The 12,308-nt window shown below is 41.3% G+C and overlaps 1 protein-coding gene across 15 annotated transcripts in view; it reads right to left on the minus strand.

Annotated features, from left to right (window-relative positions):
* Positions 1–12,308, minus strand: part of PRRG1 (proline rich and Gla domain 1) — a 229,482-nt gene that overhangs the window by 66,913 nt on the left and 150,261 nt on the right. For all 15 annotated transcript variants that reach the window (XM_089904993.1, XM_089904994.1, XM_089905003.1 and 12 more), the window contains one exon: positions 4,827–4,877. In XM_089904993.1, coding sequence (XP_089761119.1) covers positions 4,827–4,877 — 51 coding nt within the window. The remainder of the gene's footprint in view (positions 1–4,826; positions 4,878–12,308) is intronic.

A 12,308-nucleotide genomic window follows, 5' to 3' on the forward strand; every position in this document is an offset into this window, starting at 1 on the left:
TGAGTTTAAAAAAAAAAAAAAAAAGCAGCCTGACCCTTAAATAGTAAGCTCATTTTTTTTCTGATGGGAAAAACTTGCCAGGAAAAAATAATGGCTGTTGTCAACCCCAAGCAGATTTGTTTTACTGTTATAAAATTATGAAGCTAGACAAGGGTTTACAATAAATTGGTGACATCATCTGAACTGCAGAGGCATGAATATGCTACCATAATAGAGAGACTCTCAGATTTAATATAGGCCAGAAAATGAAATAATTGTCTTTAAATGTGTGCCTTCACTTGAACTGTAAACCTGGGAGCTGTCAAATAAAATTAGGCACTACATTACGAGACAGTCACTTTACAAGGCTTGTCAGTTTGAACACTCACTCATTCCCTGTTTGAAAACATGGAGCTGTATGCTCAGAATGAAAGTTTAGGATTGGCCTCAACTGAACAGTAGTTCAGCAGTGACTCAAAGAGCTTAGAAATTTACTGTGGTAGCTATAAACCATCTTTCCTTCCATTAAGTCTTAGTAAGTGGAGGGGACATGTTTGGGTTCTTTGAACTAAAGGAGCCAAGTACATCCAGTGACCCAAAGGAATGATGCTGCTATGTTTTAATAATAATAAAAAGAGTGTAACTGGTAGCACTGTCTCTGTTTCTCTACAGCACAACAATATGTTCATGTATACTAGGACATCAAGGGCATGTTACCATTAAGCATGGAAAATGAAGATGGAAACTGACTTTGCAGATTAAGAATTTATAGACCTAGGGTTACATACTAGGCTAGGTAAAAGCTATCTCCAAAGATTAAATACTGAAAGAGGAGAAACAGAAAAAATGCTAAGGTATCTTTATATTTTTATGTTAATTATTCTTCACAAATAAGACCTGTCTGCCTGCTATCATTCAGCTATTCCAGATATTGTTTTCTACACAACAAAGCAAAATTAATCAGTTTGAAGATTCATGGCTAAATATTATTCCTATTTTGTAAAAGACGAGTAGGAACATCTTGTGGTTTGCTATTATTGAGGAAACATGATGAATTTCTTCCAGAAGCTTTGTTATTAAGGTAAAGACAGTGAAATTAGCCATCATAACTGCCTATTAGAGTAATAAATACCATAAATTGCTGCTATAGCACTTAAAATATGCAGGAAGTGTGTTCTGACAGAAAAAAATCAGATGGAAAATAGGTGTGATTCAAAGTCAAATTCTACTCAAACATTGTAACAAAAACAACAACCCCCAAATTTTTTAGCAAGACATCTCCCAAGAAATTGCTTTGTGGAATACTGAGACTTTTGTCATTTTTATCGTGAATGTACCAGTTATTCAGGGCGGGGAGGGTAGGGGTAGGGGCGGGGATGAAAAGGTAGGATAAAGTTTTACTTTCCATCTGAAGATGATTATTGATATATACTCTCTAGTATTAGTACATAATATTTGGTAAGCCTATATATACATATTTGCAAAATCCTTACATTCTCTTCTTTGTGAAAATGCTAATTCTCTACTAAAATCTTACACATAGTTTTATTTATACATGCTATTGTTTTTTTGTAACAGCATCTCCCCTTGTCGTCTACATGCTATTCTGGTATTCCATGCTGTATTTTATTCTTTGTGTTATGAAGAACCACAAATATAAAAACCTATCAATCAAGAAGGTTGACTTTCACCACAGAAGTGGTGTCTTAGGCCCCTTACTTTGGGCACCTCCCACTGTGGGCTGTGTACAGCAAGCTTCTGAGTTGAATTATCTTGTCACCTAGCTTGGTGACTGCCAATTACTGCTGCTGCCTTTGAATTACTGCAGCCACGGACCACCACTGCTCAGAGGATTTTTTTTTTTTTTTGCAGTACGCAGGGCTCTCACTGTTGTGGCCTCTCCCGTTGCAGAGCACCGGCTCAGCAGCCATGGCTCACGGGCCCAGCCGCCCCACGGCATGTGGGATCTTCCTGGACTGGGGAACGAACCCGTGTCCCCTGCATCGGCAGGCGGACTCTCAACCACTGCGCCACCAGGGAAGCCCTGCTCAGAGGATTTTGATATTTGAGGCACTCTACTATCTGACACACGTGTTTTAGCTGTTACCATAAATGTTGATGAACACTGAGGCATTTCTCTTTTCCTATCTGCCCACTCCCCCATGCTGTGAGAAACATGAATATCATCGTAGTTCTAAGAAAATATTTTCTTCCATACCTTTCACAGCATCAGATAGCTCCTAAGTTTTTAATCAACTTTATACACTGCTGATGACTAGGGTGTTCAGAATACAATTCGTTGGAAGAAAATAAAAACTGGATATGACATAAGGAAACCTAGGTTTGTCTTCTGACTCTTCATTTATAAACTGTGGACTTTAGATAAGACTTTCTCTCATGACCCTCAGTTTTATAATACATAAAATGAAGATAATAATCCCTATTTACATTATAGGGTTCTCTTACAACTCAAATAAGATAATGAAGGAGAAATATGTACGAGTTATGAAATGCTCTACAGATACTTGTTAATATCAAAATAATTATATATTCATAAAAGTCCTAAATACTAAATTCTAGCTAAATACTAAATCCCTATATAGTAAATGGGATTTCAATGCCACATACCAAGGACACAATTTGTAAGAATTTGTTTATGAATTTTTTCATATCACACAAATAAAAGAATGATTCCTCTAACATATTTATAAATAATTTCTTCATCCAGTATCAAAGAATACTAAAAGAAATTCACCTCAATTTCATTTTAATTTTTCATCTATACTGTATGGTTTCCCAGCTGTGTTCTTTGTTTTCATGGCTCCTTAATTAATGAGGCTAGTGCCATGTCTTTGTGATATTTTCCTCTGCTGTCCCTTTGTATGTATGACACATTGAGCTATGTTTGTGAGAATCTTTGCCAAATCTACTAAAAACTCCATTGTACACTGCCAGAAAAGGAAAAAAAAGAGCCCACAGAAGCACCTTTTTTTTCACTAAGCATCCTTTTTTTCAGCAATTAACAAGTATAATCAGACAAACTAAGTAAAGCTTAGAGTGTAAAGGATAGATTCTTTGAGATTCAGGATTTTAAGGATGTTTTTAAAGTGCTTAACACAGTCAAAATGCTGCTATTACACACTTCCATGTGTTTGTAAAAGCAGTATTTCTTTTGAAGCACTTCCCTTATCTCATCTCCAGGTTGGAAACATGCCCATCTTTGCAGATTACAGTACCATACCCTGTCCTTTAGCAAGAACTCTAGTAATTACCTGACCATTTAAACAAATACTTGGTGGGGCGCCTTTTAAAGCAAGCACCGAATGATCTCCCTGCTAATAACCTGATGACCATTCTGAAAAGGAAGAATGAAAACAAGAAGTAATATGTTGCCCTGTCTCAGTGCAGCTTTCTTCACCATATGGCCATGATGAAATCCAATCATCACAACATTCTCCAAATTCACTTGAAGCTTGGAGAAAGTGAGGATCAAACCATGAGGAGTCACTCTGGAAGGTTCTGTTGACAGCTGACTTGGAGTTAGGACGTGGTATGGATTAGTCCCAGAACTTTGACCAGTTTTTTTTATTTAGTCATTTTTAAAAAATTTCTAAACTATCAGAGATTGGTATCTTTTGTGAAGGTTGGGAAAGAACCAGAGTACCCAGGAAAGCACTGGAGAAAACACACAAAAGCTGGCTCATCAAGGTTCAGGAAGATATTTTCTATCTATAATCCTTGGGGCTGCCTACCAGGGCCCATACTGACATGGGGCGAGAAAGATGCCTAGAGCATAAACATAAGGAAGCACTCTCTGTCACTTGCACAACCCTGGTCCCAGCCCTGCTGCCTACAGAGGCATCTGATCAAATAACTTCATTTTAACTACTGAAAGACATAACCAATGAAGATATACAGTAAGGACAGCAACGAGTACATCACTGCACTCTTCCATTATACTTCAGAGTTCTCAACACGCTTTCATATATATTATCACATTATGACAACCACAATCTCCTGAGGCTAATAGTGCAGAATGTTTTTAATCCCACCTCAGAGATGAACAAACAAGTTTAGGGGAACAGTAGGATTTGATCAAGACAGTAGAGGTAGAACTTGAATTCAGGTCTTTGACCTATGTCCAGTACTCTTCTCATTATACTTCCCCAATACCAAGTCTTCCTCTGAGGTCCTTTATAGCATCAGATTTTTATGGTCTACACTGATTAGAATTATTTATGAAGTCACTGCAGTGGCTGGTTATTAACAACTTAAGAAAGAAATGACCTTAAATTTGTCTATTGTTCACTGCCCATATAACAGCCTTATGAGAAAGGAAAAATAAAAAGAATTCATCTAATGCTTCTTAATGCCAGGCTTAAACATTTTAGGGGCAACCAAAGCCATTTATAAGTCAACCCCACAGATGAATTTTTTTACTATTATCATTGGTTGCATAGTACAATCATATTTTTGTTTTGGTTATTATCAGCAAGGCTCAGAAACCATTAGCAGCATATGGGTTACTTTGCTAAGAGTTGTAAAGAAGCTGGGATTAGGGCAGGTTTATATAATATCAAGTTTGAGCCTTCTCTCCCTGTACTGGAAGATGTCCAGAAAAGAGCAGGGGAAACAAAAGACCCTTTCCAGTGAGCAACATGTGATCTGTTGGTCTTTTTCTGCACAGCCCTGCTTCAAACGAAACCTTTCTAACACTAACCAGAAATATGATTTAGGTGTCCACAAAAAAAGAAAAATACAAGCTTTGAGTTGCAAATCTAATTTCCTGGATATAGTGGATTAATGTGGAGAGAATCTAAGTTATTTAAAAGTAAAGAGAAACTTACTTCTCCCCATGTTTTCTTGTGGTCTCTGGTAGGTCCTTTGATGATGATTCCCTGTAAAAAAACACAGCACACACACACACAGTCAGATTCAAGTTCCATTAAAACTTATGTTGTCAACATGAGCATTTCATTCCAGTGCATTCCAATCTTGCCCCCTTACCTAAATAAAACAGATATCTAACCTCAGAGGACAGAAACACAGTATTCTGGAAGCACGGGCTCTACATCAGCTTACTATGACCTTGTTTATCTAGCATTAGTTTCTGCCCTTGCCAAATAAAAGTCATCAAATTGGTCACATGGTTTATCTCTTAGGAAGGCAGTGATATCAATAAAAAATGGTGGACAAAAATGCCAAAAGGCCCAATTTTAATAACAAGGCTAGCATGTTATTAGTTTGCCTATCCCTGGTTTCTCTTCAATGTCACTCTCTGACAAATCCAATACCATTTATAGTGTAACATTTTCCTGAATGGTGTCAAACAGCAGTACCTCTAATCAAATTATCCCTGCAGCAAAGCAGCCCACAGAGTTACTACCAATAAACAGTATGAATCAATAACTATGAGCTACTGACAACAGAAACTCTAGAGGAAAAAAATACATATTGCAAATGCAGGTGTGCATGGAGGAGCAGCAATTTATACTATAATGCTTTATTTTCTCACAGGGTTTAATCACAGAACTACCACACATCTATTGTTCACCTGCCACATTCCCAGTATGGAGCTAAAGCACCAAGAGAGGCAAAATTATAAGACATAATTTATCAATACGTTAAGGAATATATAATCTACTTGAAGTCAATCATGAAGAGGAGAGTGATGTCATCAAGATGGTCACATAGATCATTCCCAACTTCAGTCTCCCTCACAAGAAGACCACCTAGCAACTATGCATAGAAAAGACTCCACTGTGAAGATGTTAGAACCTGAGGGTAAGGCTGAAGCACCCTGCTGGACAACAGAGACTGAGAAGGAGCACATTAGAAGGGTGAGAGGACTGGATATACCCTGACCACATCACCCTCCTCCCTGTGGGGAGAAGTGGGAATATGGATTCCATAATGGGAAAAGAGAGCCCGAGGTGGACAACCAGCATATGGGACACTTCCAGGAGGCCCACTCGGGTCTTGCCTCATGGAGATCATCAGAGGAATCTGCTGGGCTTGACTACTGGGGATCAGAGAGAGGTGGAGAAGGGGGGCAGAGCTTACAGCAAAAAGTGCTCAGGCTCTGGAAAACGGCATTCCATATCAGTGCCTGAGCAAAGATCCCAGCCAGCAACTCTGGCCATCTGCAGAGCTGAGCCAGTGGCCCCTTCTGGCTAGGGAGCTCAGTTGGTAGTTCTACCTGATTTGGACCCACAATCAATGGGCCAGACTGGAAATGGAGCCTGTTCTACCATCCAGCCCATGAAGGCAAGCAAATACTCAGCCTCGCCCAAGTGCTGAGCATAGCCTCCAGTCTCTCCTTCCAGGAAGCCTGGCCAGGGAACTAGAGCAGCCACAAGCCCATCGTATAGCCCCACTTGGTCAGGCAGCCAAACCAGCAGCCCTGCCCAACTGGTGAGAATAGCCACTGGCCCTGCAAAACCAGAGAGCTGGAACAGTGACCCTGGGTGACAAGGGAACCCAGCCTATGGGACTGCTAGAGAGGGAGAGCCCACCCTACAATCCCACTCAGCCATGGATCCCAGCCTTACAACCCTGATAAGCAGAGGAGCCCAGTCTACGGCCCTGCCCAATTGCTGAACACAGTCTGCGGCCTTGCCCAGGCAGGAAGCCCAGCCAGTAATCCTGCCCAACCAAGAAGCATAGCCTGTGGTCCCACCCAACAAGGAAGCTCAGCCTAGCAGCAGAGCACAGTCTACTGGTCAGGAACACCAGAATGCAGCCCTGCTCAACTTCAGGGCACAGTCTGCGGCCCCACCTAATCGCAGAGCACAGCCTGAGGCCACGTCGAACCAATACGTCCTGCCTGGGGCCCTACTTAAACATAAAATCCAGCCAGCGGTACCACTTGGTTGTGGAGCACAGTCTGAGACTCCACACAACAAGGGGTGATTGCTAAACCCAACCCACAGCCCTGCTCAATCAGGGAATCCAACCAGTGGCACCACGCTAGCAGTGAACACAGCCTGGGACTTTACCCAACTGGAGGTGATTGCAGAAGCCAGCTAGTGGCCCCATCTGACTGCTGAGCAAAACCAGTAGCCCCACCCAAACAGGGAGATGGTCACCCAGTGGTCCTGCTTGAACATGGAGCCCAGCCAAAAGGCCTACCCAACTGTGGAGCCCAGCCAGTGGCATCCCCCCAACTTCAGAGCACAAGCAATGGCCTCATCTAACTAGAGACCCCAACAGCAAGCCCTGCTGACTGTGAAGGCTACCAGCTGACCTCTCCAGTAGTCTCAAGCAGTCATGACTGGTGAAGGTCTTTCCCTACAGAAGTGAACATGTAAAGTCTGGAGGAAACTGTTTAAACAATGCAAGGAATCAAGGATCACGAAGAAAAGAGGTAAACATAACATGACACCACCCAAAGAAACTAATAAAGCTCCAATAACTGACCCTAATGTAACGGAGGTCTATAAGCTGTCTGAGAAAGAATTCAGAATAATACTCTTAAAGAACTTCAGTGAACTACAAGAGCACATAGACATCTAAAGAAAATTAGGAAAACAGTACACAAACAAAACAAAAAGTTCAAGAAAGAAATGGAAACTATCAAAAAAAAAAGAAATCTTAGAGCTGAAGAATACAATGGCTGAAGAATTCAATAGAACAAAATGGCAATACCTATCAAAAATTACTTTAAACATAAATGGATTAAATTCTCCAATCAAAAGACAGAATGGCTGAATGGATAAAAAACAAGATCCCAATGGCATGCTGTCTACAAGAGATTCAACTTTAGTTTAAAGGACACATATAGGATGAAGTGATAGATATTTCAAGCAAGTGGTAACTGAAAGAAAGCAGGGATAGCTATACAAATATCAGACAAGGTAGACTTTAAGCTAAATATAGTCATGAGAGACAAAGAAGGTCATTATATAATGAAAATGGGGTGAATTAATCAAGAAGATATAACAATTGTAAATGTTTTAGCACCCCACACTGGAGCACCTAAATATATAAAGCAAATACTAACACAAATAAAATGAGAAATAGCAATATAATAACACCAGTTTACTTTAATATCCCATTCTCAGCAACGGACAGATCATCCAGACAGAGAATCAATCAGGAAACAGTGGATTTAAATAACACTATAGACTAAATGGATCAAACAGACATATATAGAACATTCCATCCAACAGCAACAGAATACACATTCTTCTCAAGTACAGAGAAAATTTTTCTAGGATTGATGACATGGTAGGCCACAAAATAAGTCTCAACAAATTCAAGAAGACAGAAATTTTATCAAGCATCTTTTACAAACACTATGTTATGAAGGCAGAAATCAATAACTGTTAGAAAGCCAGAAATTTTTCAAATACATGGAAATTAAACAACACACTCCTGACCAACCAATGGACCAAAGAAGAAATCAAAGGGTAAATAAAACAAATTTTGAGACATACAAAAATGGAGAAGAGCTCCAAGATGGCGAAAGAGTAAGAAGTAGAGATCACCTTCCTCCTCACAGATACATAAGAAATACATCTACATGTGGAACAACTCCTACAGAACACCTACTGAACGCTGGCAGAAGACCTCAGACCTCCCAAAAGGCAAGAAACTCCCCACGTACCTGGGTAGGGCAAAAGAAAAAAAAATAAACAGAGACAGAACAATAGGGATGCGACCTGCACCAGTGGGAGGGAGCTGTGAGGGAGGAAAGGTTTCCACACACTACGAAGCCCCTTCGTGGGCAGAGACGGGGGTGGTGGGGAGGGTGGGGAGGAGCTTCGGAGCCACGGAGGAGAGCGCAGCAACAGGGGTGCGGAGGGCAAAGAGGAGAGGTTCCCGCACAGAGGATCGGTGCCGACCAGCACTCACCAGCCTGAGAGGCTTGTCTGCTCACCCGCCGGGGTGGGCGGGGGCTGGGAGCTGAGGCTCCAGCTTTGTAGGTCGGGGCCCAGGGAGAGGACTGGGGTTGGCTGCATGAACACAGCCTGAAGGAGGCTAGTGCACCACAGCTAGCTGGGAGGGAGTCTGGGAAAATGTCTGGAGCTGCAAAGAAGCAAGAGTTTTACTTGCCTATATGTTTCACGCTGCGTAAGGAGAAGGGATTCAGAGCACCGCTTAACAGAGCTCCAGAGACGGGCGCGAGCCGCAGCTATCAGCGCAGACTCCAGAGACGGGCATGAAACGCTAAGGCTGCTGCTGCAGCCACGAAGAACCCTATGTGCAAGCACAGCTCACTCTCCACATCTCCCCTCCAGGGAGCCTGTTCAGCCCCCCACTGCCAGGGTCCCGGGATCCAGGGACAACTTCCCCGGGAGAATGCACGGCGCGTCTCAGGCTTATGCGACGTCAGTGGTGGCCTCTGCAGCCGCAGGCTCGCCCCGCACTCCGTACCCCTCCCTCCCCCCGGCCTGAGTGAGCCAGAGCCCCCGAATCACCTGCTCCTTTAACCCCTTCGTGTCTGAGTGAAGAACAGACGCCCTCAGGCGACCTACACGCAGAGGCGGGGCCAAATCCACAGCTGACCCCCAGGAGCTGTGCGAACAAAGAAGAGAAAGGGAAATCTCTCCCAGCAGCCTCAGGAGCAGCATATTAAATCTCCACAATCAACTTGATGTACCCTGCATCTGTGGAATGCCTGAATAGACAACGAATCATCCCAAATAGAGACGGTGGACTTTGGGAGCAACTATATATATATATATATATATTTCCTTTTTCTCCTTCTGTGAGTGTGTATGTGTATGCTTTTGTGTGTGATTTTCTCTGTATAGCTTTGCTCTTACTATATGTCCTAGGGTTCTGTCTGTCCCTTTTTTAAAAAAAATTTTTTTTAGTATAGTTCTTAGCACTTGTTATTATTGGTGGATGTGTTTTTTGGTTTGGTTGCTCTCTTCTTTCTTTCTTTCTTTTTTTCTCCCTTTTATTCTGAGCTGTGTGGAAGACAGGCTCTCGGTGCTCTGGCTGGGTGTCAGGCCTATGCCTCTGAGGTGGCAGAGCCGAGTTCAGTACATTGGTCCACCAGAGACCTCCCAGCTCCACGTAATATCAAACGGCGATAATCTCCCAGAGATCTCCATCTCAACACCAACACCCACCTTCACTCATGACCAGCAAGCTCCAGTGCTGGACACCCTATGCCAAACAACTGGCAAGACAGGAACACAACCCCACCCATTACCAGAAAGGATACCTAAAATCATATTAAGGTCACAGACACCCCAAAACACCTGTCCACCAGAAAGACAAGATCCAGCCCCATCCACCAGAACACAGGCACTAGTCCCCTCCACCAGGAAGCCTACACAACCTACTAAACCAACCTTACCCACTGGGAGCAGACACCAAAAACAACGGGAACTACGAACCTTCAGCCTGCAAAAAGGAGACCCCAAACACAGTAAGTTAAGCAAAATGAGAAGACAGAAAAACACACAGCAGATGAAGGAGCAAGGTAAAAACCCACCAGACCTAACAAATGAAGAGGAAATAGGCAGTCTACCTGAAAAAGAATTCAGAGTAATGATAGTAAATATGATCCAATATCTTGGAAATAGAATGGAGAAAACACAAGAAACGTTTAAGAAGGACCCAGAAGAACTAAAGAGCAAACAAACAATGATGAACAACACAATAAATGAAATTAAACTTTCTCTAGAAGGAATCAATAGCAGGATAACAGAGGCAGAAGAATGGATAAGTGACCTGGAAGATAAAATAGTGAAAATAATTACTGCACAGCAGAATAAAGAAAAAGAATGAAAAGAATTGAGGACAGTCTCAGAGACCTCTGGGACAACATTAAACGCACCAACATTCGAATTATAGGAGTCCCAGGAGAAAAAGAGAAAAAGAGAGGGACTGAGAAAATATGTGAAGAGATTATAGTTGAAAACTTCCCTAATATGGGAAAGGAAATAGTTAATCAAGTCCAGGAAGCACAGAGAGTCCCAAACAGGATAAACCCAAGGAGAAACATGACAAGACACAAATTAATCAAACTACCGAAAATTAAATACAAAGAAAAAATATTAAAACCAGCAAGGGAAAAACAACAAATGACATACAAGGGAAGCCGCATAAGATTAACAGCTTATCTTTCACCAGAAACTCTGCAAGCCAGAAGGGAGTGGCAGGGCATATGTAAAGCGATCAAAGGGAAAAAACTACAACCAAGATTACTCTACCCAGCAAGGATCTCATTCAGATTTGATGCAGAAATTAAAACCTTTACAGACAAGCAAAACCTGAGAGAGTTCAGCACCACCAAACCAGCTTTACAACAAATGCTAAAGGAATTTCTCTAGGCAGGATACACAAGAGAAGGAAAAGACCTACAATAACGAACCCAAAACAACTAAGAAAATGGGAATAGGAACATACATATCCATAATTACCTTAAATGTAAACGGACTAAATGCTCCCACCAAAAGACACAGATTGGCTGAATGGATAGAAAAACAATACCCATATATATGCTGTCTACAAGATACCCACTTCAGACCAAGAGACACATACAGACTGAAAGTAAGGGGATGGAAAAAGATATTCCATGCAAACGGAAATCAAAAGAAAGCTGGAGTAGCAATTCTCATATCAGAAAAAATAGACTTTAAAATAAAGACTATTACAAGAGACAAAGAAGGACACTACATAATGATCAAGGGATCGATCCAAGAAGATGATATAACAATTGTAAATATTTATGCACCCAACATAGGAGCACCTCAATACATAAGGCAAATGCTAACAGCCATAAAAGGGGAAATCGACAGTAACACAATCATAGTAGGGGACTTTAAGACCCCACTTTCACCAATGGACAGATCATCCAAAGGAAAATAAATAAGGAAACACAAGCTTTAAATGATACATTAAACAAGATGGACTTGTTATTTATAGGACATTCCATCCAAAAACTACAGAATACACTTTCTTCTCAAGTGCTCATGGAACATTCTCCAGGATAGATCATATCTTGGGTCACAAATCAAGCCTTGATAAATTAAAGAAAACTGAAATTGTATCAAGTATCTTATCTGACAACAATGCTATGTGACTAAATATCAGGTACAGGAAAAAAATCTGTAAAAAATACAAACGCATGGAGGCTAAACAATAGACTACATAATAACCAAAAAATTACTGAAGGAATCAAAGAGGAAATCAAAAAAATACCTAGAAACAAATGACAATGAAAACACGACAACCCAAAACCTATGGGATGCAGCAAAAGCAGTTCTAAGAGGGAAGTTTATAGTAATACAATCCTCCCTCAAGAAACAAGAAACATCTCAAATAAACAACCTAACCTTACACCTAAAGCAACTAGAGAAAGAAGAACA

This window comes from Delphinapterus leucas, chromosome X (assembly GCF_059928025.1).
Source record: "Delphinapterus leucas isolate spDelLeu-1000000601 "Yukka" chromosome X, BTC_Dleu_Yukka2, whole genome shotgun sequence".
Lineage (NCBI taxonomy): Eukaryota > Metazoa > Chordata > Mammalia > Artiodactyla > Monodontidae > Delphinapterus > Delphinapterus leucas.